Raw genomic sequence first — 27,351 nt, forward strand, 5'->3', positions numbered from 1 at the left:
TGGCAGCTCACATTTCCTTATAGTAAAAAAGATAACTGAGACTGTATTCAGAATTGTGATATTATAGGTACAGCATGATAGGAACAGTTTTTACAGGCTGTGGGTTTAGAGCTGACAAATTTTGACTGAGAGGAACTGTGATTAATTATTAATAGTTATTTCTGAGTATGTTGGAGTTTTATTATTACTGTTTATCCAAGCTGGTATCTAGCAACAAAGCCAAACGTTCTAAACGCAGCTAAAAACTGAACTTAAACCCAGTTTTCTCTACAGAGGCTACAGAGCTAACAGCTTGTACAAACTTTTGCAATGACAGCAACATTCGGAATTTTGCTGGTTGAAGTGTTCTCGACCTCCTTAGCTGGGTCCTGAAGCCAGGAGGGTCACCAAAAGAAGCTATTTGCTTTGTGTTTGACTTAACACATGTTTGGACAAATGCAGTATGCTGTTTCCTGTACTGGAAGAAAAAGTGTTGAATTGGTGCCAATATAAAAGAAAATGTTGCTTTTAAAGGCAGCACCGTGAGCTCCAGAATGTCCTGTATGGGGGATTTGATTGCATGACTGATCAAATTGATCCTAAGGTTTTTTGTATGTAAATATGCTGTTATATGTAGATCAAGAGCACCTTGTTACAGTACTTAAGCATCAGGAAGCATTGGGAGGGGAGCCCACAAAACAAAACCTACTCAGATGTATAAACACATTAATTGTGAAAGATCTGGTTAAAGATAATAAAAGGAAATGCATATATGTAATGTTTAGACAGAATTGTATTTGGCATGAGTGCTGGGTAATCTGGAATGAATTGGGGTGGGATGGAAAGGAGATGTGTAGCTCATTCCCCAGCTTCCTTCATGTGGAAGAGAAAAATAGCTAGTGATAGTAGCACTTCAGGCAGTCTTTGCTTCAGTATTGGATGTAGTGAAGAGGTCAGGCTGTGCCATTGTGAGGAACAGCTCTCACACCTGCTGACAGTGAGCTCAGGTGCTGGCTTCATGGCAGAAGTCTTCCATCTCTTCCCAAACTTCTCACTCATCCTCTCCTGTTCTGTTCCTGCCTCAGCTCCGTGGCACACCATCCAGCTCAGCCTGGTCAGCAGAACTATTTGCCTGACCCTCCTGTGTCAATAGTAGGAACTAACTTGGTTTTAAACACCTGATCAAAAAGTTATTCTTTTTCTGACTTGGTGCAGTGATGAAGTGCAACCTCACAAATGGTCATCATCATGATTGGTGCTGTAGCTAATGTTTCCACTGTGGGGATGTGAAAACAGGCTGAGGTGACTGGAAGTTCCCTTGTGTGGGCATCATCTCTGTAAAGCCATACCTGTGTGCTTTCTACTGACAGCTGTGATGGCTTCTGGGAACACAGCTATCTAGCTACAGGGACACACCTCTGTTTCCAGGTACACCAAGGAATGGTGTATCAGCAGCTGGGTATGCTTCCAGAGGAACCAGCCAGCTGAGATCTGAAGCAGCCTCAAGCTTGCAATTGCTTAGGTATGGAGAAGAGCTAGAAACAGGTAACTTTGGCCAAGTTTTGACTGTTCTGCTGGGTTTCTGACTCAGCTCGGACAGACAGTAGCTAGGACTGTCTGAGAGCATGTGCTGGTTCCCTCTCAAGGCACCTGGGCTTCTAAGAGGAGTCACAAGTAAGCATCAAGACCTGCATGGGAGTTAGCAGCCTGACAGTACGAGGGCTACCCATCAGTTTGCACTAGACGATGGCGTCTGCATTCACCTTGTGTCCTTTGGTTTTTGTTTTCCCCAAATTCATGTGGACTGTTTCTCATCTTCTCAAGTTGCTGGGAATGCCAAGGATAGGACATTCTGATAGGGCAGCGACATAGCATACCCATAGCTTGTCAGGATCTCTTGTCAGGATGAATTGACACTGGGGACCATGCCCCGCCTTCCTTTGCCTCAGTGGGTACCACAGCTGCTAGGACAAGCTATCCAAGGGCTCCTGGCCTGTTTAGGGCAGATAGAGAGTAAATCCTGCCAGCTGGAAAAGTGAGAACAGGGTCAAAGTCCTCCCTGGGACACACTTTGCCTAGTTTTATCTCATCATCCAACCTATTAATTTCTGCAAAAATGTTTCCTTTTAATTCCTGTTTATTATCACATAGGAGAGGAGCCACATGCTTGCTTCAGGTTTTTTCATACTTTTAATCAGTGTCTGCTGGGAAGTTTTAACCACTTGTGTGTAGCTAAAAATATTTGTTGTAAACTTATTATACCTATTTTTCTTCCCCACATTAAGGCTATGCCAAGAAAAGTCAGTAAGGAAATATTTCCAGTTCTGTGGTTCTGTTTTTAAAATGTGTTTTCTTAAAAATGTCATTGCAGAATTTAACAAGATGAGTCTGTACAGCTTACTCTTAGGTGGAGTTACAAAATTATCCAAAAATACTTTTAAACTATAAATGGAAATCTATACCATTGTACTCCAAGGCGGTTTATCCCAAGAAGCATTCATTTTCAATCCTCAGCTGTTTAGTTGCCTTTTAGATACCCTGCTTTTAGTTGTTTTTTAGTGTCCTTCCACATTTCTGTGCCTGGATTTTCTCTGTAACCTCCTGTTTTCATGAAGAACCTGCTTGCTCCAAAATTAGATCTTTGACCTGATGTTTCATATATCTGAAAAACAGAACATTTCCAAACATTTGTATTTGCTGCTTTTCACTCAGGTATTGTGAAAAAACGAATAGGCAGCCTGTGTTAAACCTATGGTCCCTTTCCTTCTGGTCAGAGCCAGCTGTGTTCGGGTCAGAGAGAAGATTTTTGGCCAGATCACTTTCAAACCTGTATAACGGGATTGCTGAACATTCACTTACTCCTTTCTTAGGAAGCCCAAAGGATGGAAGTTAAACATTTATTTGAAGAAGAGGAAGTAGTGTAGGTGTACTAATAAAGACCACATGATACCAAAATGTATACAATTAATTTACAAACATACTTGTGGGCAGATTGGAAGTGTGAGGTCAGGTTGTTATTTTATTCAGACCTTAAGCAGATGAGAAGAGAGGTGGTGTGATCACAGAGGTTTAACTGCAGTGCATAATGCACTGTAGAACCACCCCCAGTTCATATGCCAGTGTAGATAGAGCAGATGAGCTCTGCACAGGTTCCTGCATGAGAACTGTAATTCAGTCAGGGTGGGTTGCCCTGACTAGCTCTATTCAGTCTGGTATTTCCAGTGTCTCTACAGAGTGCCCTACAACTACAGTTTTGCCTTTTTTTTTTTTCTTTCTTTTTTTTTCTTTCTGTAAAATAACCAAATGGAAGTGAAAACTGTACTGTGAAGTAACTGAAGCTGTGTGTTACAAGAGCATTCCCTGCCTTTGGGATGCATTAGCAAGAGACAGCTTGTGGTAACTAATATGATAAAGTGATAGCCTGCAAGTTGATGAAACAACCAACAGCACTTAAGTTGATATAGTTACTGTGACCAGAAAAAGAAAGCAAAACAAACAACACTTAAGGTAACTAAAGCAAAACAGTCCTTTGTGCTTTACCCCAGTGAAGCAAGAGCATGTCTAAAGCCCTAAAGCTAACATGGTTTGATTTACTGTTTCCACTTGTAGTAGAAAGCCAAGGTAAGATCCCCTCCTTGCTTGCTGGGGTCTAGTGTCTTGCGAGGTGAGGGCTTCCTACTTAAGAGACAGGTAGCTAAACGAACTCTTCAGACTCTGAGCAAGTTAATCCCAGATATATAGGTAAGAGAGTGAAAACCAGAATAAATGCACGTGCAAGGCAGCACCATTCCTTGGGACTTTGCTCATGTTCCTCTTCTGTGTACTACAGAAGGGAACAGTGTGGCTGGGTGTCCCCCGAGCCACATGGCTTTTTCTCTGGAAAATGGAGCCCTATGCATCTGTGCTATCACTTTCAGGGGGAGCATAGGCTCCCCTTCTTCCCTTGTAAGTTCCTCTGTAACAGCATGTGTGCTTTTTGCAGAGCTTAGGTAGGGGCTTGTCACAGGAGAATATGGCCTTTTGAGCTCAATTTTCCACCCATGCAGTCTTTGACTTTCTGCAGCAAGGTAACATTTTGCTTGTGGCAAGATGGGAGTTAGAAAATTCTGCCTCCTGAAGCTCTTTCTGGACTTTGGCATTGCTGGTCCATGTGTGTGACTGACAACCTGAAAGCATTTATGCATATCTCTTTGTAGGAACCTGGAGGCATTCTGGCAGTTGTATCCATTCCTGCTGTGGTTATCCTGGGAGGATCCCCTCTGGCTGTTTCAAGGCAGCAGCCAGCATCTCTCTGAAGCAGCAGCTACCCAGCCTGTTTAGCTCATTGCCAGCAGGAGGTCCAATTAACATTTGGCAATATTGGCAGTTCCATATGGAAACTACCATTCAGCTGCCTACATTTGAACTTCAGCTTTTTCCTTTAATTTAATTAAAACACAATCAAGTCAATTAACTCAATGGCAGAGTTTCCCTAAAGTTAAACTCCAGATGTATGGCAAGCGAAAGCACTCAGATGCCAATTCATTGTGCTGCTCAGAGGTATATTACAGCTTTCCCACTTGTCAGTTTATCCACTGGGGATTAGTTGCATTTTTCCCTTGTAAGTTAAAAATAAAAAGGGAAAAAACCCCATCTTTCCATCTGGTTCTGGTCAGGAAAAATTGATAGAACAATACAGAATTTGAGATGTTTGTTGAAAATGGCATTGATAGTGTCAGAATAACTTCTGATTTTGTTAATGATCACATCACACATTTTACAATGCAGTGTCTTAAATTTTTCCAGTAAGCTCCAGGAATGAGCAGCTTACCATACTCTTTAGCAAGTTGATGTCACTCAATGGGGATCATGTGCAGCTGCATAAACATGTTAATTTTGCTGACATTAAAAATATGACTTGCAACTGTACCCTTTGGCAAGACTGTGTAGAATATCATAACACAGTCAGAATAGATTTTTGTGGTCTCTGTAAACCAACATGGTTTTTGTGGCATATCCTTGCAGGGCAACTGGGTGCAGTGAGAGGAAGAGACAGATAACTGTACTAGCTAACTGGTAGTTAATAAGCATAGAAGTCATTCAGACTCAAATCCACACATCTGATAGCTTTGAACCGAGGCTATTTCTCAATTAGTTTATGGTTACATGTGGCAATACCCTGAATCACCTGTGTTCCAACAGAAAGGTTATCCTCACTCACTTAAAGGGTGATGTGGTGGTACCATAGTAGTACTGCAAGATACCCAATGCTAGTGAAAGTATTGGGTGGTGGTATGGCCTTAGTACCTCAATATCAGTGGAGCACTTAGTTCGGTGCCTTTTCCCCTCTTGTGTTCCCTAGCAATGGGGAGGAAGAGTCTGGAGGCAGGCCTTGCCTTTGTTTGGCCACTCCATGCCTTGCTATATGACAAGCAGTTAGGGTGTTCTTTGACAAGCGAAGGACAGCAGATTTCAACGCTATTTATTCAGGAAGGTTGAGTAGCCCAAGTCTTCTACCTGCCTGGTGAATGCTCCAGACAGAAGTGTGCTGATTTTGTGGACTCATCCAGCTTCAGGCACATGGTGTGTGCCAGGCTGTGTAGCACCATCAGGTTCATGGGTGGAGTGTCCTGGTGTCCTGGCTGCAGCTGTGAAGCTGATTTAGGCTGCCTGCCCAGTCCATCCACCAGCTCCTGCCCCATGCCACAGCCTGCTCCTCACCCAGCCCTTACACTTCCAGTGCTTGTAGGATTGTGCTGAAGACTAAATCAGTGGCCCAGATTAAAAATAACCTTTCTAAAAAGGAAAGAGGGCAGAAAGAGGGAGGCATTCTGGTCTGGATCATTAAGTGATCTACTTGTGATGAAGCCAAATGAACAGTTGTGTGTTTTTACAACTGAAGGGATGACATGGGGTTTTTTTTAGGGTCAGGAATGAGCAGACACAAGTGCAAAGAAGAAACGTTTTAGGCTGCCTTCATCACCAAACCACTCTGGTGTCAAATTCCAGCACAGGATGCTGCTTAACGTACTGAGAAGCACAGATTTCAGGTAGTTTTAATGTCATGAGTTATGGCATCTCTACCTTCAAGAGTCAGGGAGAATCTGATCAGAGTTCCCCTGGCTCCCAATAACACAACTCTTGACATATTCACCAAAATTCTGCCTTATTTCTTTTCTTGGATGTAGTCTTAAGTGCATTTTACTTCAGGTTCTTAATAATTCTTGTGACAAGAATTAAGGAATCAAACTTCACTGGAGCCATAATTCTCCTCCATTCCTGCTGGTAGGCACAAGGGGGAAAATAGATAAGGCTTTTGTGGAAGTGGTTGCCTGCAAGAGACTGGACTCCATGACCTAGGAGGATTTGAAAAGATCTGTGTTCTAGTGTTTATCAAGACCATGCTGTGTATCACTAAAGTGCAAGCAATAACTCAGTCTTTCTGAGCTGTCAGAGGCGAGAACGTGGGTCTTGTCTGACTGCCTCCAAGGAATGAGTTGCTTTTCACTCTACTGAGCTGATGGACTGCCTCTGACAGTGAGATAATGCCTGGCTCCTGTCCCAGGACAAAACTCTTCAACCAGCAGATCTTAACCTCTTTTCTTAAGCACTTCACTTTTGATTCCACGAATTTACTAGCATAGATTTCACAGAGCATTTGTGTCTTTCCATGTCCCGTAGCACCATTGGAATCTTGATAGGGAGGGGCCTTGGAAGGTCACTCAGTCCAGTCCCTCGCTCAGAGTAGGACTGTGACTGAAAGTGGGTGAGGTCAGCCCTGGTGTGTCTGGCTGAGCCTCCAAAACCTCTCAAGACCTGCTCCAGTGTTGCAGCACCCACCTTTTGGAAGTGCTTTCCTTACGTCTCACCTAACTCTTCCTGGCTGCAAGCTTGCCCCTTCTTACATCAACTGGAATTGCCAAGATAAATTCAGGTCTTTTACCTTTGTAACTCCCTTAGATCCACAGTTCCATTTTCTGTATTCCATGTTCCATAGGCAGTGGTTGTAAGCCTAGACAAAAGGGTAATCCCTAAATCCAGGCAAGGCACACCTGCAGAGATCCTTCTGCTGTCCCATGCCTCTCCCTTTTTGCAGAGCTGCTTGCTGCCTTTGGTGATCCTCTTGCCTTCACCTTTCACCCAGCTTCTCTGGGCCTGTGTGACATTTATTGATTGATTTTAAGGGAGTCTTAAACCTCCCTAAAGGCTACCCTGTTCTCTATGGCACACAGGTAAGGAAGCTGAGGTTTTGTGCTTGTGCTGGAAGTAGGCATAGCCAAGTCCTTAACAGAATCTTAGCTTTATATGCTTGAAGTCCATTTTCATACCTTTCTTCTGTCTTATCTCCACGTTATAGAACAGAAAATACCCAAGGAAAATACTTAAATAAAACCCTTAGGCTCCGACATCTGAGTAACAGTAATTTATCCTGGAGAAGTTTTCTGTCTCTTCATTCCATCTCTCTGATAGTACAGAATTTATTACATTTTTATGGCACAACTCACTTATTGATTTAAATGCTATCATTTCCATACAAATTTATCTCTGGTTTTAACTTCATAGATAAAAATGAAGTTGTACAATGGATCTTTTTTTCCCAGTACTTAATTTCATTGAAAATAAAGTTTCTTGGACCATGTTTGCATTACATCAGCTTTCTCACAGAAAAGATTTTATTTCTGTATTTTTTAATGTCCTGGATCCTACAATCTGGAGTGTAGGACAAATATAGGACTCATTAAATGCCATTTGTCTGAGAAACACAATAATAAGATTGCACCATGATGTTATATGTCTGAATATGTAGCTTTTTAGCAGCTAGGACACAAGACCAGGATTCAGGAAACCATTTTGCAGATATAAAATTAGGCACTTATCAATTCTGTGCCTCATATTTTCCATCTGTAAAATGGGGACAGTGATATTTCCTTCTTTGAATAGCACTTTCTGATTTAATGATCTATGATTATCATTATTGCTGTTCAGAGTAGCATCAACTCTGTTCCGAATTGGTTATAATTAGAATGTTTAGATGAATGAAAACAATTACAGAGCCTGTATGCCACAAACATTTAAGCCTGTGATTAATTTTATGTACATAAGTAATCATAGTTACTTCAGTGAAGCTGCTTATGTGAATAAAAATAAACACATTGTAAGTGTTTGCAGCACCATGGGTGGAAGGGTCTAAGAAACCTCAATTCTTAAATAGAATTAAATAGTTGCAAATTTCCCAGTTAAAATTCTAGGAAATGTATTTTAACTGTATGCAGTTAACTGTATGTTGCAGCACGAGTTTTCATTTTGTTCACAAAACTTGGTGTTAGAGCCATTGATAAGTAATTGCTTTCATATCACTCAGTATGATTTGCAGAAAAGTAATCTTTCTTTAAATTTCTTGCTACAGTTCAAAAGATTATTGTTAAATACGTTTTGTTAATAAGAAGCCTGACTCATGAGAGGCTGCACTGTGAATGGCTGATTACCACTGATATCAAGCAGACCTAATTCCATTCCACTGCCAGAAGAGTTTTCTTTAGAGCTCATTTAAGAAAGGATTAGTTTCACTCAAATAATTTATGCTTTTACATTGCAAGTGTTTTGTTTTCTATGTGATGACAGCTAGTTATTCAGCTTTGCCACAGATAGGGAAAAGTCACTCAAATATATGTTGAAAGAAATTCCCTGGTAGCTATGGGAAAGTGCAGAACTGTGCAGAAGTGTCAGATGTGTGTTATGAGAAGCAAGTTCTGTCTGGCTGCAGTTGAGGTGCTAAGTGGCAGGGCTAGCTAGGGTGGGAACTGGTTTGTGATCATGGGCTGCAATCATGTGCCCCTTGGCTGCCTTCTGGAACAGAAAACACGTGGACCCACACACACCCTGTTGCAATCTGCTAGTGGAGGAGTTCAGCTGTTTGGTCCTGTTTTGTTTTCCATCCTTCAGTTACCTTTACTTTTCTTGTTTACACAGTTGATGGTTTGGATAAGGCTTCAATCGCTAACTCGGATGGACCAGCCCCAGGATCCCAAACACCTCCCTTCAAGAGGAAGGGTAAACTTTCCACAATCGGTAAAATCTTTAAACCTTGGAAATGGAGGAAGAAGAAGACCAGTGACAAGTTCAGAGAAACATCAGCAGGTATGCAGGCGTCTCTTTGGTGGCTAATAGTAGAAAACACTGTGATGGCTTTGCAGAGTAATATTTGAAAAACTCTTGGAGCTTGTTAGATGGCAGGGATTATTTAGACACTATTTGACACGTAGAAAACCAGTTTGATCCTTGGCACAGAAAAACCTAACCTTGTTCAGTTTCTGTCCTGAGCCTATCACCAAAAATACGCAGGTTTTGTTTACTATACGTTATATGTGATATTCTTTTGATGTTGACAGTACTCTTTTGGGTTTTTTCTCCATTAAGAAATAGTAGGCTCTATATTACAGATCCTCAGGTATGCTGAAAATGTCTCTATGTCCTCCTAGTAGTCCATGACTTGGATACACCTTGCTGACATGGGGCCAGAAGTTTTGTCTGTTCAGAGGGGAGAAGCAGGCCTGGCTCTGCTCAGCAGAAGAATGAGAATCAGCTTTGTGATCACTGCCTTCAAACAGGCTGCTCTGCCCCTTCAATCCCCCACTGGCAAGGCTTGAAGAATGGTCTGCAATAAAACACTGTGATTGAATTACGTTCCTTCTGAAAGAGAGGAGTATTGAGGGCTGCGATTCAGTTGGCTAAACACAGTTGCAAGGTGCAACCTGAGATGTTCTGAGGTGTCTTGACTGCTCTTCCAGAAGGTTCTGCGTCGTATTTTCCATTGCTGTGCAGGCATCTCCAAAACCTAGGAACATCTCAAGTGTCTGTAGGAGCCCATGTTTAGGAAACTCAGTGCTACTCTGCATATGTGTGTGTGCCTTTGTGTGTTGCATCTCTGGCCAAGCTTTCTTCAGAAAAAAAAGCAAACACTCGGTTTGGGATTCAGACATTTGATGCTGTGCTGTATCAGAGTCCAGTGAGCATCTATGAGCAATTTGGATTCGTTACCACAGTGCAAGTTTTCTGTCCCCTGTCTTCCATGGCTCTGGGCAATAAACCCGATACTAATGTCCTAAAGTGACTCTAAAGTAGTTCCTAACGTAGACTCTCCTTGATTCTTAGGAGTACACTGCTTGGCATTTTAAACCCATAGCAACCACTGACAATTGCAACAAGGAACTCTGTGGTTTTGCAGTGTAGCTTCTAAAACAGGCTTTACTTACACAAAAGTTAAAAAGCAGCTCTCTTCTCTGGTGTCTTCATCACTCCAGATAAACCAAGTGAAGTTTTGGACAGTCTTACTGAGAACATTAGTTCCTTTTCTCAGTCTCTCTTTCTCCTTTCTTTTTTTCTTTTTTGTCTTCCCAGTTTTTCCTGGATACCTTACAGCCAAACCTCTCCAATTTCTTCCCCTACTGCAATCAAAAAAATCCCCTCAGTGTGCTTTCTCCTTCATTGCTTCCAGTTTCCTTTAGTTTCCCCAGTACTTTTATCATGTTGCTAGAACAAAGTTATTTCTAGTTAATGACCCCTGAATATTCAGCAGCTGCTCTGGGACAGGTATGTGATTTTATATGCAATGAATTCTTAAGAATAATCACTGTTCATAAGCTATGTGTACAGAGATTCTCCAAACTGTCATAACATACTAGCATGTCTTAAACTGTTGTGCCACTACATGATAGTGCCTATGTCATTTGGAAGTTATTTTTTACAGATGAGTATCTGCTTAATTAATGTTAAATATGTTATTTATAAATACAGTATTTATAAATTATATATTATTATAAATATTTATAAGTTATTATAAGTATTTATAAATTATGTATATTATAAGTTATTTATAAATACAGTATTTATAAATAAGTTGTACTGTCTGTCTTTAGAGGGCCTCAATCCAGTCATATGATGCCAAGAAATCCAGCAAAACATAGCAAGGGGTAGTTTTTACTTTTTCTGCTAGAGTTACCACTTGGGTTTGTGTCCTGGCATTGTGATTAGTATCAATAAAGCACACTGAAGTAGGGAGAAAACCAAACCTGCTCTTTTGGATTACATCTTAACATTTAGAAAATCTGATTTTTTTTTTTTCATTTCAGCTGTGGTCTTTCAGCACTGTAATATAGTCCTTTTTGTCTTCTTGCAAATGTAAAGCTGCATTTTGTGATCAGTCTTCTCTTGAAAGTGGGAGAACACCAGTGTGCAAACAGAAGTTCATAAAAGTTCTCCTAAGAGATATGTATGCTCTATTTTTAATAAGGTTCTGATTATCCATCCTCCTACACTTTTATTTAAGAGTAATTACACATAGTGACAAAGGGAATTAATTTCATGTTTTCAAAACGTTTGTATTATTCAGTATATTCAGTATATGAGCATGTATTCATATGTCCCAGTTTATATGCATTTTGTCAATCATCACAGTATTTAGTGCCTTTTCCCTTCAAGTGAAACTCTAGGAGTTATATAATATCTGAAAATCTTGACTTTCACCTCAAAAATAGCTAAGACTAAGCCGGGGAGATGAAAAGAAAGTAAATCTGGACAATGTGGGTTGTAAGAGTTCTAAAAATAAATGAAAGGTTCCCAAATTATTTTCCACCTAAATTTCAGGTGAGAGTTTTACCCCTTGTGACTCTCTAAGATGTAACCTACAAATTCAAGTGTTTGACTATTTGAAAGTGGCACAAGAATAGTTCCCAGAGCTTTTATGTTGAGAAAGAAGAATGTATTTAAGTAATGACAACATTCCAGAGAGTGAAGATTTGAAATACTTCTTCAAGGCAAACATAGCTTATAGCCTTGCTTAGCTGTTACTGGTATTTACCCTCATATCTACATAGAAGATGTTTTCTCTACTTTCTGACCTATGTCAGCAGCCTGTAGTAGGCTAGACATGCCTTTCACTCATGCTGGTTGCCCAATAGTGGTACTTGTAGTGCTCATGGGAGTGGACCAGAGTAACTAATTTGTGTTCACGTCCAGTGCCTCCTGCAGTTCTCCCTCTGTCTGGGCCTGAAATGCAGATGACCTCCCCGTATGTATGTAGAAAATAATAGGGATAAATCATTCTGTTCCTGAGTGCTAAGGGTAAAGGTTGTGTCTCCAGAAATCCCAGAAACATACAGGGTGCAGGACTCAGCTGCACCATGAAAAAGCTAGAGCTTTGCAGTGCACATCACGTTAGCTTGTGTAACACTGAGAGCTGAAATCCCCATCCCACACCGACAATGACCAGGCTAGCTCAGTCTGGAAGCAAATGAAAGCTGTATTTACAAGCAAATCTACAATCTATGATGAAATGCAATGAATATGTACAAATATACACTATTCACAACATTTACAAATATGTACAATCAACAGGAGAGCACAACCAAGCCCTCTTTGCTTTCCCCAAGGGGCCTCCCCCCCAGCCAGAAGGAATCCCCCCAGACCCCCTTGGCAGAAGGCAGAGAGTCAAGAAGCAGAGAGGTTGTTAGACTTAGCTCGTCAAGGTCAGTGTGCTATCTTCAGCCAGAAAAGAAGAAGCAGGCAGACAGAAACTGAGCGAGCAAGCCGAGTCCCAGACTGCCCAACTCCCCAACCTTGTTTTTAGTAGAGATTCTTAAACGTTTCTATCTCTTCAATGGAAGTGTTTAGAATAATCATTAGTTTGCTTTCTTACACCCAAGAGTGATTTATTTACATTCTTTCACTTTGTCTGCTTGAACTTTGTGGAGAAAAATTAAAAAAGAGTCTTAAAACCATCACAGCTTGCAGTGGAAGCATATCATTACCTGCTTGAGGATTGTTTCACTGTCAGGAAATAGTGTATAGGGAGCTACAGGGAGGTAACAATTTTCTTTGTATATACATACATATATTTATATCTATATCATCTATATCTATAAAATATAATATAATGTATTTTTTTTCTTTAAACTATATACATGAGTCTGTATGTGGGGCTGGATGTCATATACCCAAAAGTACTGAGAGAACTGTCAGAAGTGCTCAACAAGACATTTCCCATCATTTACCAGCAGTCCTGTCTAACCGAGGAAGTCCCAGATGACTGGGGATTGGCAAATGTGATGCCCATCTACAAGAAGGGCCAGAAGGAGGACCCAGGGAACTACAGACGTGTCAGTCTTTCCTCAGTGCCAGGTCACAGATCAAATCATCTGGAGTGCTATATGTAGCATGTGCAGGGCAATTAGGTGATAAGGCCCAATCAGCATGGGTTCCTGAAGGGCAGGTGCTGCTTGGCAAGCATGATCTCCTTCTAAGACAAGGTGACCTGCTTAGTGGATGAGGGAAAGGTGGTGAATGTTGTTCACCTGGACTTCAGTAAAGCCTTTGACACTGTCTCCCACAGCATCCTAGTGGAGAAACTGGCTACTCATGGCTTGGGTGAGTGGATGCTTTGCTGGGTAAAAATTTGGCTGAATGGCCAAAGAGTGGTGGTGAACAGAAGTCCAGTTGGCAGCCAGTCACTAGTGGTGTTCCCAGGGATCGGTTTTGGACCCAGTTGTGTCTAGTATCTTTATCACAGAATCATAGAATGGTAGGGGTTGGAAGGGATCTCTGGAGATCTAACCCCCTTGTTAATGCAGGTATACCTAGATCAGGTGGCACAGGAACATGTCCAGGCAGGTTTTGAAAGTCTGCAGAGAAGGAGACTTCACAGCCTCTCTGGGCAGGCTTTTCCAGTGCTCTACCATCTTCAAAGAAGTTTCTCCTTAAACTCAAGTGAAACTTCCTGTCTTTTAGTTTGTATCTGTTGCCCCTTGTCCTATGACTGGGCACCACAGAAAAGAGCCCAGCGCTGTCGCCGTGACCTTCCCCCTTTAGACATCTATATGAGTTTATAAGATTCCCTCTCAGTCTTTGCTTTTACAGGCTACAGAGTCCCAGGTCGCTATGCCTCTCCTTGTAAGAGAGATGCTCCAGTCCCCTAATCATCATCAACTCCCTCCAGTAGTTCCTGGTCCTTCCTGAACTTCAGAGCCCAGAACTGGACACAATACTCCAGGTGCAGCCTCACCAGGGCAAAGTAGAGGGGGAGGACAACCTGTTTTGGCCTGCTGGACACATTCCTCTTAATGCATCCCAGAATACCACTAGCCTTCTTGGCCATGAGGGCACTTTGCTCACTAATGATGAACTTGTTATCCACCAGCATTTCCAGGTCTTTTTCTACAGAGCTGCTTTCCAGCAGGTCAATCCCTAACCTGTCCTGATGCATGTAGTTTTTCCTCCCCAGGTGCAGGACTCCACACTTGCCATTGCTGAACTCCTTGAGGTTCTCATCTGCCCAACTCTCCAGCCTTTCTGGGTTTCATGGAATGGTATCACAGCCTTCTGGCATATCAGCCTGTCCTCCCAGTTGTGTATCATTAGCAAGCTTGCTGAGAGTATACTTTGTTCCTTCATTCTGGTCACTGATGAATATGTTGAACAAGACTAAACCCAGTACTGACCCATGGGGAGCACCAACAGCTACAGACCCCCAGCTGGACTCTTTGTTGTTCACAACCCTCTGTGCTCTGTTGTTCAGCCAGTTCTCAATCCACCTCCCTGTCCACTCATCTAACCCACACTTCCTAAGGGGATCGAGTGCACCCTCAGTAAGTTTGCAGATGACACTAAGTTGGGAGGGGGTGTTGATCTGCTTGAGGGTAAGAAGGCTCTACAGAGGCACCTGGCTAGATCAATAGGTTGAGGTCAGTTGTTTGAGGTTTAACAAGGTCAAGTGCCAGGTCTTGCACTTGGGTCACAACAACCCCATGCAATGCTACAGGCTTGGGGGAGAGTGGCTGGAAAGCTATTTCACAGAAAAGGACCTGGGAGTGCTGGTTGACAGCCAGCTGAACATGAGCCGTCAGTGTGCTCAGGAGGCTAAGAAGGCCAGCAGCATCCTGGCTTGTATTTGGAAGAGTGTGGCCAGCAGGAGTAGGGAAGTGGTCATGCCCTTGTACTTGGCACTGGTGAGGCCACACCTCGAATACTATGTTCAGTTTTGGGCACCTCACTACAGGAAGGACGCTGAGTTGCTGGAGTGTCCAGAAAAGGGCAACAAAGCTGGTGAAGAGTCTGAAGAAGAAGTCTTAAAAAGAGCAGTTTAGGGAACTGGATTGTTTAATCTGCAGGAGGCTGAGGGGAGACCTTATTGCTCTCTACAATTATCTGAAAGGAGGTTGTAGTGAGATTAGTGTTGGTCTCTTCTCCCTAGTATCAAGTGAAACAATGATCAGGATTGCAGTGGGCTGCCCAGGGACATGGTGGAGTCAGAAGTAGTTGAGTTACCATCTCTGGAGGAGGTACATGGTGCTTTGGGACATGCTTTAATGGTCATAGTGGTGTTAGTTTGGCTGTTGGACTTGATGACCGTAGAGGTCTTATCTAACCAAAACAATGCTACAGTTAATATGTATACACACACACACACACACATATATATACACACACACAGAGTATGGAATCATATTTATCTGTGTGCTTTGTGTGAGTTCGATTTGAAATGAAAAGTAGTTTGGATTGCATTCATCCTCCTTCACATAGTACTTTCCAGCACCAGATGTGCTCTTGCACAAGTGCTCTTGTGGCCGAGAAGGCCAATGGTATCCTGGGTTGTATTAGAAGAGATGTGATTATTAGGTCGAGAGAGATTCTCCTCTCCTTCTACTCTGCCCTGGTGAGGCTGCATCTGGAATATTTTGTCCAGTTCTGGGCCCCTCAGTTCAAGAAGGACCTCAGGGAACTGCTTGAAAGAGTCCAGTGCAGAGCCACAGAAATGATTAAGGGAGTGGAACATCTTCCTTACCAGGAGAGTCTGAGGGAGCTGGGGCTATTTAGTTTGGAGAGGAGACTGAGGGGTGACCTCACTAATGTTTATAAATGTGTAAAGGGTGAGTGCCAAGAGGATGGAGCCAGGCTCTTCTCAGTGATGACCAATGACAGGACAAGGGTCAATGGGTGGAAGTTGAGGCATAGGAAGTTCCATGTAAACATGAGGAAAATTTTTTCACTGTGAGGTTGATGGAACACTGGAACAGGCTGCCCAGGGGGGTTGTGGAATCTCCCTCTCTAGAGATATTCAAAACCCGCCTGGATGCATTCCTGTGTGAGCTGGTATAGGTGATCCTGCTCTGACAGAGGGGGTGGACTAGATGATCTTTTGAGGTCCCTTCCAACCCCCAACGTTCTGTGATTCTGTGTGGGGGGATAAAAAATATTTATCCTTGTATTTATTGAGGAAACAGACCTAAGGCCAACAGAGACTGAGAGAAAATGCATTTACTTGGCAAATTGCCCCTTGTTGCATGCTAACTGACGCAGGAGAAACTTGAGAACGAAATGGGAAAGCATCCATACAAACTAAAAATCTTACAGGAAATCCTCTTCCTCGTCAGAGATGTATTTACACTACAGAACAGGGGCTGAATGCATATGTATCTACGTAGGTGTGTGTGCTTGCATCTTACATGCAGGAAGCCCACTTCCTGGCCTGAAACCATGGGAGACAGTACAATGATTGTCGCATTTATTGTTGTCTTAACAGGGCTACAATTTGATGAATCTGTATGCAGCTGAAGGAGTTTCTTCTAAGACAGAATGCAGGCTATTGGAAAGAACTCTTTACTACTTTCTCTTGGTTTTCAATAGGCTTTTTGAAATAGGTTCTTGCTACTGTCTTGGCAGGTCATGTACCATGCAGTGCTTTCTCAAGATCTCATGTGACTCTCTTATGTTAGCGACCAAAAGATGTTCATAAACAGCAAATACCACAAACATCAAAAAAAAAAAAAAAAAAAAGACAGAGGACTAGATGTTGGAAGTATTTGTGCCAATGTGGGAATGATGCTTGGCATTTAGCAACATATTTTCCATGCTGTATCTCAGAAAATCTGCTCTCTGGGCACTGGCTGTATACTTTACTTTGTGCCTAGAAGGCTTTCAAAATTAAGTAAAAACAAACAATTGAAAATGGCATCATCTCAAGGGTTTCTCCCCTCTGCAATGTTTTGCTGTGAAGGAAAAGGCAGCAGTTTGTATCTTGGCACGAGTTACATGCCACTTCAAAGCTCCACTGCAAGAGTACATGCAGACAGGGAGCAGAAAGCAATTTTAGCTCTTAGTAGGTCAGAGAAAAATTAAAAATCGGAATTCTCCCAAGCTTCTCTTGGAAGAGCAAAACCAAAGACTGGAGAATCCAGGATCTCACAGTACTCTTTGAGTCAGAAAAAGGTTTTAAAGACTGCCTGAGGTTTGTAGCTGTTTGGTGTCACTAAGCAGTCCGTTGAGGGAATAGGGAGAGAGGAAGGGATGCAAACTGCTTTCTGAGCTAAATTGTTCCTATGATTAGTATTAAAATTATTTGTGTTGGGCTAAAAATACAAATCTTTGTGGGACCCCTTGGACAGATAAGATATACTCAAGTAAATGAGGGCTGTATACAATATGATAAATTTACATACCTTCTAACAGTCTTGAAATCAGGGCAAGCTTTGCTTTTGACTGCAGTAGGGAAGGATTTTGACATGGGATTTTTTGAGTTTGCTGGGGCATGATATCTGAGAGTGGGGCCTGCCTCACTTGAGCCTAGGAAGGACAAATAGCCAATTTCACTCACAGTCAGGACCAGCTTGTTTGTGTAACTGATCTTATTACATGTGTATATACAGATGGAGAAATTACTTCAGTTCTATTATTCTTTAATATTATAACCAATACGTTGCTGTTAATGTTGAAATGTTATATATACTTTTGTATATATACCTACATATATGTCATATATATCACAGACATATGCTAAGATATACATATTCACAGCTGTATATACATATATATATATATATATATAATGATACATGCATATGACAGAAAAGGTTTGGAGTAATAACATCAACTGGTCACTTCACAGGACCACAGAATGCTGGGGATTGGAAGGGACCTCCAGAGATTGAGTCCAACTGCCCTGCAAAACAGGACCACTTAGGACAGGTCACACAGGAACTCATCCAGGCAGGTTTTGAGGTTCTCTAGAGAAGGAGCCTCCATAACTGCCCTGCAAAACAGGACCACTTAGGACAGGTCACACAGGAACTCATCCGGGCAGGTTTTGAGGTTCTCTAGAGAAGGAGCCTCCATAACTGCCCTGCAAAACAGGACCACTTAGGACAGGTCACACAGGAACTCATCCAGGCAGGTTTTGAGGTTCTCTCGAGAAGGAGCCTCCGTAACCTCTCTGGGCTGCCTATTCTGGTGCTCCATCTCCCTCACAGTAAAGAAGTTTTTTTTCCTCATGTTGAGAGGGAATTTCCTGTGATTGAGTTTACGTCCATTGCCCCTCATCCTATCACTGGGTGTCACTGAAAGGAGACTGGCTTCACCCTCCTGACAACCACCCATCAGATATTTGTAGACATTATAAGGTCACCTCTCAGCCTTTTCTTCTCCAGACTAAACAGCCCCAGGTCTCTCAGTCTTTCCTTGTAAGAGAGATGCTCAGGTCCCTTAACCATCCTCGTAGGTCTCCATTGAACTAAAGCAGTTCTCTGTCCCTCTTGAACTAGAGATCCCAGAACTGTTCACTTGGCTTAACGTCCACATGATGGTGGTACAACTAACAGTATTTACCATACATGCTTTCCAGGATAGTACTCGTTGTTAACTCCTGAGTGAGGAGTAAGTAATAGCTTGTAAGAGGAGAGATTGCAACAGGGATGATTTACAATAAGAGAGAGACAAAGGTGTGCTTATGGAAGAAGCAAATGGGTAGTGTACTGTGGCAAGTTCTACTGGAAAGAGAAGGAAGAGAAGAGAGGTAGGTCTGGAAACCAAAGATAAGAATTTCAAACTCTTTCAAGTGAAGGAGGAAGATCCAGAGCATAAAATGATAACGGAGTGTTGTGGTTTAAGCTTTTCCCAGAGCCAAAAAGCCCAAATGGAACAGATTTAGGTTGCCTCCCCTTTTCCCAGTTGGGAAAGCAAATTAGGCAGGAGGAGAACTACGTAAGAACAGTCTTGAATTGATTTGGAAGTAAAAAGGTAGGCTTAACAAAATATAAAAGACATTTGAGTAAAAGGGAGGTTACAAAGGTATAAGGAAAAGGGATAAATAAAAATATATACAAAACCAGATGCAGATGGTAAAGGATTCTCTGGATTTAAGATAGATTCTCTTTAGATGTAGTTCCCTTAGGAGTCTGGAACAGTGTGGAATGGGCCTGACCACATTGTTAACAGCAACAGCAGCAGGATGTCAAAGAGGTGAGGGCAGGAGAGAGAGAGACCAAGGCAGGAAATTGCACCCCCTTAAATAGGGTTGTGGACGGGAAGTGGGAGTGGAATAGACTTTGACCTGGGGTCCCCTCCCCCTGGGAGGGGGCCCAAATCTCTCTGCCCACCTGAGTCAGGTTTCATTGTCCACCTGGGGCTAGGTTCTTCTCAGCCCACCCCTCCTGGGCTGGGATTAACCTAGCACACAGAGAGAAGGGAGCACATCAAACAGGACAGTGGTGAAGGCACCAGACTACAGTCCTCTCCCCATGCTTATATCAGGAAGCTGAACTATTTCTAAGATGACAGGCAGCAGTAGCCATCCCAGGTGGTTCACGTAGGTGATAACTGTTTCTACAGTTGTCTGTGCCATTAGCTCAGATGGCCAGAACTCCTAGCTTCACATCTGTTGATTACATATTTTGAGCCATAAGTAGGATATTCAGTAGAATTCCTACACTTTGGGTTGTTTGTTTTATAACAATTTTAATGTGGGAAATTACACCTGAGAAGGTGTCTCAAATTAAACACTTAACAAATATCAGCGTATTTGATAATATCACTTTATCTTTCTGTGCCATAAGTTGCCTATCTATACAGTGATGATAACACCTTTGCATCTCACATGGGCATCAAGGAGTAGAACACATTATCTTTGGTTCCCTTGGTTGATGGGGTGACAAGATGGGAAAACTATGACTGGTCTGGGCCATAGAGTGAAAGGTAAGGTTAAAAATTTAGAAAAAGAAACTGTTCATTGAATACAGTGCAGTCTGTATCCTAAACAAGGCAGGGGTGGCAAAAGCAAAATACATGACAAGAAAATATAAGCTGTACCATCTTTACACATATCAACCTGCATTTGAACTGTTCTTGACTTCTGGAATGCTTGACTTTGTAACTCTCCTATTTTAAGAGAGTTTACTGGAACGTAACAGTAGTCACATACGATTAGCTCAACTAAGTCACGTAAGACCCTTAAAGCTCAGTGCAGTTGGGATGTGACAATTAAAATATTCAACTGTGTAAATGTGAAATGTATAGTCCAAAGTCTGTAGTAAGCAGTAAATTATAATGATAAGTCCACTCTGGCTAAATAGCACCCAGTGTGCGTTCATAAGTAGACACAGTATTCATTCCTTTTATATAGGAGACACATGCTTGATCACTTTGATCTAAATTAGAATTCTGGGTTTTTTTTCTTTGTAGAAGTTAAAATTTTAATACTCATAGTGAATACTAGCATTTCTAATGTTCTTTCCATGGGCCTAATAATATTTTAAATAAATCACTTTTTTAAGCTGAATTAACTGAGCTTTATGAGTTTAAATAAAAATAGTACTCATGGATAGCATTTTTGATGAAGGATTTGGCCTTAAGCTTCTTATTTGTTTATAACATTTCTAATCTGTAAAATGGAGATAGTTGTGTCTAAGAGATGCTTTGAAACCTATGTTTGTATGAAACAAAATCCTTTGAGGTCTTCCAGTAGAAGTGTCAAGATTTAATGTATTTCAATATCAATCAACATTTTCCATTATAATTACTTTAATGCAGTTGTTAAATCAGTGTTGTTGAATGGGAAAATTACATAATCCTGAAAACTAGAAAGAGCTATTGGTGAAGGGTCTAATTCAGTGTTCTTGGACTTCATCGAAAGAGCATCATTGTTTTGAAGTTGTATTGAATTAAGAATCACAAATAAATGTCATCTCATTTCACTGACCAAAAGAAAACAGTTGTAAAAAAGAAGTTGTAAAAGAGAGGAAAAAGAGTAGGAAGCAACTTATAACTTACAAAACTGAAATAATAAGAGAATATTTGTATTGCCAACAATAAACCAGGTAAAAAGTATGTGCTTAAAGTGTTCCTCCTTGGGGTCTATATGAAAGGAAATTTCACTTTGCTCATAAATACACCAGCTTTCTAGAAAGATTAAGACCTTCCATCTATGCCTGCCCACATAGTCCTCTGGCTTCATGCCCCTCTGTCTCTTCTAAAGCAGTCTTTGGGAGACCAAGTGTTCACCCACATTAAAAAAAAAAAACCTTTTTTGCAAGCTCCTGTGCTATGTTTGCCATGCCAAAGTATGACACACAGTTGCAAGGCATATACCTTATAAAATTGGGAAAAAGTGGAAATGCTCCTGAGCAATTTAGGATTGGGACCCAAGGCAGTCTATAGACCTGATTTGAGTTTGGGCTACCACACTCTCCCAGCGAGGTTGTCTTAATATATTTAGAGTCTGCAGCCACACTCACGTGCTTCTTTTATATTGTCAAATGGGATTTGAATACCATGGGGGTTTGACCTTTAATGGACAGAGCCTGTAAAGTACCTGAGTATACAAACACAGACCTAATGCCAGCTTACATGTTCCTGAGCCAATACCACTTGCGTTCACAAGCTGTTGAGCTCACAGCCGTGGGTAACTTGAACTGGGACAGACAATATGGTGACTGCCCTCATTTCTTCTGCCTGGAGTTGATGCTGTTTTGGCAGGAAAATCTATCCCATGTAGGGTAGTTGATGAATCCCTGCATTACAGAGTTAGAAGTAAACTCAGTGCTAGAAATGTGAAAAGCATAGCATCTTCTTCATCTTCTGTTCAACCATCTCCTTCCCTAGTGGAGAAAGGGAGTAGGAAGCCATGATCAGTGATTCCTTCAGGCATCTGAAGGTCAGCCAGTCTGTTTGTGAGCCAGCTACTGGAAAAACATGCAATGGAGAACGACATTTGCCTATGAATGAAGGATAACTTTCTCAGAAGAGCCAAACTGCTTCTCTCTGTGCCTTCACAGGAGCCATCACTTTGCCCTGTGACTGTTCGCTCCAGCTAGGGTGATGCAAGTGCAATTGATGATACTTCCCACAGTATTTAATCTGCATACAGCAATTAGACAGGCCCTAGAGAGTAATTGGATTACCAGAGTGTTTGAATTAGTTGATGAGATAAATAACCCTCTCTCACAGCATTGATAGGATGAAGTCCAGCACGTCTGAAGCTTTGACATGTGTCCTCAGCTTGAGCTCCAAGCATCACTTGGGTTTTGATGTCATAAGTAACGAGAATCAGGATGGGAGATTAACTTTTACTAGCAGTGAAGGCAGAATTTTACAAGTGATGCTCACTTTTTGTGGACCATTCACCACAGTTCCACCAATCATCATTGACCTCCCAGATTACTGACTAAAATTGTATTGGTTTAGGGGTGGGGTACAGTGGGGAGCTATTCTATTTTGTCATCATAAATGCTTTTCCCTAGGAAACTATTTAGCATTTTCCCATGGGAAATAAGCTTAATAATGGAAATGCTTCATGTCGCAGTCTTTTTTTGTGTATTGTATCCTTTTTTTTTTTTTAACCTAAAAACAGGATGCTGCATTTTTTTTCCATGAAAGCAAATCAGACTGGATGAAGATGTTATTGTCTTTCATAGCAGGTCTTTCTAGCTTATGTTTAAGGTTCTGTTTTTTTTTCCTTTAGAACATTTTGCATGTCATAAAGGCTACTCCATGAGTTGCTTGCTCTGAGCAGAATTTGTCTCTTCTGACTGAAAACATCTCTAAACCAGATGGAGGTTTCTCCAGCAGAGCCCAGACAGTGGGAAAGTAGTGCTTTTACATGTTGAATGCCTGTACTAGGCTGAGTTCAGTTTCACTCTGGAAGTACCCTTTACCATTGATTTTAAGTGAAGCATCATGAAACTTCACTCAGCTGAAGGTACTGGATCATATGAATCCCCACCTTCTGTGCCTGAAATTGTAGGAGAATATTTTCAGAGATGATCTACGAAAAAATGAGACTGCTTCTCCTGCACAATCAGGAAACAAGATCTCTTAGGGTTCTTTAAAATAAAAATATTCTTCTGCATTTTTCACAAGCATCAGCAGTATGAGAATAAATCTATTCTTAACTGTGCTTTTTCTTTAGTGTTGGAAAGGAAGATTTCGACAAGACAAAGCAGAGAGGAGCTGATAAGAAGGGGAGTGCTGAAGGAAATGCCCGAGCAAGGTGGTAACACATTAACTAGAATTTAGCTCCTAAGTGCTAACCATGGATGATAAAGCCAGTATTGCATTGTTTACATGTAGTATAAATAGGTATGAGGAGACAAAGCTGAGGAGTGTGAGACATAATTTGTGACAGTTGGTAAAGAACTAAAGCTGGAGTTGAGAGATTTGTGTTCTGTAACTGGTCTGCCATAGGTACACCATCTGACTTCTGACTCCTTTTATTCCCACTTACTCTTTGACAGAATTTTTTTCTTTTGAGTCAAAGTCTGCTATCTAAAGCAACTGGAGTATAATAATGAGAAATTTTAACTGAAACTTTGGCCTTGGGACACCAAACAAATCAATAGCATCCATTTCAGGTATCAAAAAAGTACCAGTGGTGGGATTGTACAGATCCCACCACTGTCACACAGGCCATATTCACAAATGGCACAAACATAAAACTGTGGGGAAGACATCACTTGTTTCAAAATGCTGTAATGTTTAGTGGCTGGTGTTAATTAGAAATTTGTATTCCAAAAAGCATGAGTAAACCACATGCTACATCTGATTATGTTTCTAGTAGTATTCTTTCTAATATTCTTCATTTTCTGTAAATCTACATCAAATAAAAGTCAAGTAAAATAATTTTCTGTAGCTTAAACCATTTGTCATTTTATCAAGGAGTCTAAGAACTCCATGATTTCAAAAAATGTTCTTCTCCTATAAATTGTATTACTCTGCCTGAGCTAAAGAACCATGAAAATATCAGTGTGTATGGTTTGTGTCATACACAGTGATATTAGAAGTAATGGGCTGCTTTGTCTCGTTACAGCATTTCGCTAATTACCAGGCTATGACGTTCCACATAGCTGGCTGCTGAACTTGTTTCTGCCACTGTCTTTGGCTTAAAACAAGACATGTAAAGTCTCCAGACTTCAGTTTGTCCATCTGTGAATTCATTGCGTGTTTTGCTACTTGCTTTACTGGAGAGCTGCCTGACTTTGTCCATTGATGGTTGTAAATTGGATTTAGACTGCTGGGGCGTTAATGAAATGAGTTAACATTTCAGGTTGGTTCCAAACAGTCTGAACATAAATATTGTCACTTGAAGTATGTATGCCTTGGCCATCAGTGTCCTTGACTCTCACTCTTCCAGTCTTAAAAGATGATGGGGCTTTTGATCCCTTACAGAGACTGAGCAAAGTTAGAAAAAGAAGTAAAGATGAACAATTTTCTCCCGCTTTCTCTTGGCTTAAGAAGGCTATCAATCCAGTCTGTGTTGCCTTCATCACACTGTACTTCATATCTGATGAAAATTGTAATTTTTGAGAAGCATTTTTGAAGAAATACAAGATTGTTTTGAAGGTGCTAAAAAGGGAGATATAGAAAAGATACAGGAAATGTCTATGGAGATAAAAGCTAAATGAGGCAATTACATGGAGTCTTGACATGTGAGCAGTAAGAAATGTAAAGAAGTGACTGTTTCACATGGCCTGAAGAATAACAAAGTGGAGACTTCCAAGAGTTACTTGGAGGCAGGAGTGTTTGCAGAACCATGACATGACTAAGAGATGGGAATGCCATGTGTAAAAGCAGAGAGGAAAGAATAGATTTATAAACATCAGGAAGAGAGAAGCTGAAACTCAGTGTCATGGTAGGCTAAGAAGAAAGCCTTGTGCAACTGTCAGCTATAGTGAATGAGACAAGGTCAAGAAGGTAGAACTTAGTTCTTACACATCAAATTGAAGTTAACGTATGGGTGAGAATGAAACCATCGGCTTAATCCACGGAGCACACCAACGTCATAAGAGAGGGGCTGCATAATTGTGTCCAAACCTGGGAAGTGTCAAACATCCAGATCTGATAGCACACAGCAAGGAGGAGGACTAGAAGAGAGTGGAGCTGCCACAACTAATGAAGAATCAGTGGGAGGAACTGGAAGACACATCAGGTAGATTTGCACAGTTTTTGAATGGACAGCAAGAGAATCCTGCGGAAGGAAAGCAATCATCTACATGAACTGTGGGTGGGGTGTGAGCAACAGAAAGATAACAAACATTAGAAAATACTAGAGAAGAAAATTAGCAGCAGTTTTAAAGTGCATAGAACCAAAACCAGAAATCACTAAATAAGGGGAGAAACAAAGCAGTGAGCCAGCATTTTTCAGCAATATAACGACAAATAGCAAAGAGAGAGAACTTTTTTTTTCAGGATTACAGAAACCCTCATAGCTGAAGTCATCTGGGTAAGTGAGTAAAATGTATGAGGTTTGGGAAAGACTTTGACTTGCAGAACATAATAATGGTGCAGAAAGATTTCACCTCGATTTTTAAGACCGGATAATGATCTATTTTATGATGAACTGGACACATATCTTCTGAGAGCTTCTGTCTGAATTCCTGGTGGATTTAACTACAGGGATGCACCACAGCAGTCCTGCAACTCTATCCCCTAATTGTCCAGATTTAGGACATGTTGGAACATGTTACAGCTCATTGTGGTCCATGTATACATTACTTTGCTATGTAAACCAAGATGCTGAGAGGAAAAGAATGAGATGCTAATGTGTACAGATGTGAAGCTGGACCTGAAAACCCATGTGCACTTCCAGGTCTGCTGCTGCAGAGGTGTCCACCCAAGGAATGTGGAAGCCTGTAGAGTTCTTTACAGAGTTACTTTTCAGAGCAGCTCTGCAGCCTGATGTTTCACATTTCAGTAAGTCTTTCCACTTTGCTGCCATGGACACTTGAAAGCACAGGTGTGCTGTGTGTAGTCAGTATGTGCTAAGAAAGCAGTTGAACTAGGCAATAGCTTTTAATTTTCATTTCAGATGGTGATGTAACAGTAAGTTTTGAAACTTCAAATGGACATACCATAGCAGTTGGTGAAGAAGCCATACAAGAAGAAAATGTGGCAAAAGCCAGTGGAGATAATGGTACTTTAGCAGAGAAAACATCATCATTGGAAGGAAAAAAAGAAGATCAAAAAGGTAAATGAACACATTTTTCATAAATTGTTTTTTGCTTACTGAAAATATTAACATGTTCTTCCATTAGCACCAATGCATGCTGTGAGTTCTGTTCTGCCACAAGGATACCAGCAGAACCAGCCAAGAAGATCAGACTTGTGAAACATCAGTATTTCATCACTGGTAGGCATGCCTTTTACTGTGGATATCATAAGGTTGTAAAAGGAGCATGGTCTAAGCATGAAAATGCATGGAGGGCTGTTCAGTTTCCAAATTCAGTGTGAGCCTTTCCTTGTAGCCATGGACAGCTTTGGTTTCAGCTTTCTCTTTTGTGAAAAAACAAAACACTGAAGTGCATATGCATCACCTCACATTGTCATTGTAGAAGTGGCTCGTGGGTTTAATGTTGAGAAGTGTTTAAGCCACTTAAAACCCACATAATTCTGAATGTAACTCATTCCTATTGATTTTCGTTAAATCTTAAGCACTTGCAGTCCAGTTCTTCAGAAGTAGTCAAAGGACTATATCACTACTGCAAACTGAAGCTAAGTCCTTTATGGAAAATGTACTTTATGACCATAGGGTTTTCTACAGCTGAATTGCAGTTAATACTGCTAAGTACTGAGCAGTTGCAGAGTCCATATTATTTTTGTTACCTTTACTCAGATCTACCTTGATAATAAGAGTTTCATGGAGTAAGGGCAAAGTAAAGATTAGCGTGGAATGTCAGGATTTGGCCCAGTTTTATTTTCTTTCTCTAGCCTTTTGAATAATGCATTAATTCTTTTCCCTGTAAAAAAGTGTTCTTAAATACTCCTCCACTTAAGTAGATTTTCCTAGAGGAGAAGCAAGAATACAGAAGATCAAGGACTTTATGGCTGGCTGTTAGGCTGAGCATCCTTTTCAGTGTCTTCTAGTAACCTCTACCTAGTGATGAATGAGCCTCTAGAGGTTGAGAGGGTCAGTTTGGCTAACACAAAAATTTGAATTCTTCTCTGAGCTGTGTAAATCACTTGACTATGTAAAAAGTAACTGACTGTCCAAGCAGAGCTGCCCTTCTTATGAGATTTCTAGTACTTCCTGTCTCCCAACAAGACAGAAATATGAGATTAGCCTTTTTCACGACATTTAAA

The 27,351-nt window shown here is 41.2% G+C and overlaps 1 protein-coding gene across 1 annotated transcript in view; it reads left to right on the top strand.

The window, feature by feature from the left end:
* PHACTR2 (phosphatase and actin regulator 2) overlaps positions 1-27,351 on the top strand; it is a 145,125-nt gene that overhangs the window by 82,232 nt on the left and 35,542 nt on the right. Inside the window, exons 2-4 of the mRNA XM_054399294.1 lie at positions 8,929-9,096; positions 23,186-23,266; positions 26,081-26,239. Of these exons, the coding sequence (XP_054255269.1) occupies positions 8,929-9,096; positions 23,186-23,266; positions 26,081-26,239 (408 nt within the window). The remainder of the gene's footprint in view (positions 1-8,928; positions 9,097-23,185; positions 23,267-26,080; positions 26,240-27,351) is intronic.

Source organism: Indicator indicator, chromosome 2 (genome assembly GCF_027791375.1).
Source record: "Indicator indicator isolate 239-I01 chromosome 2, UM_Iind_1.1, whole genome shotgun sequence".
NCBI lineage: Eukaryota > Metazoa > Chordata > Aves > Piciformes > Indicatoridae > Indicator > Indicator indicator.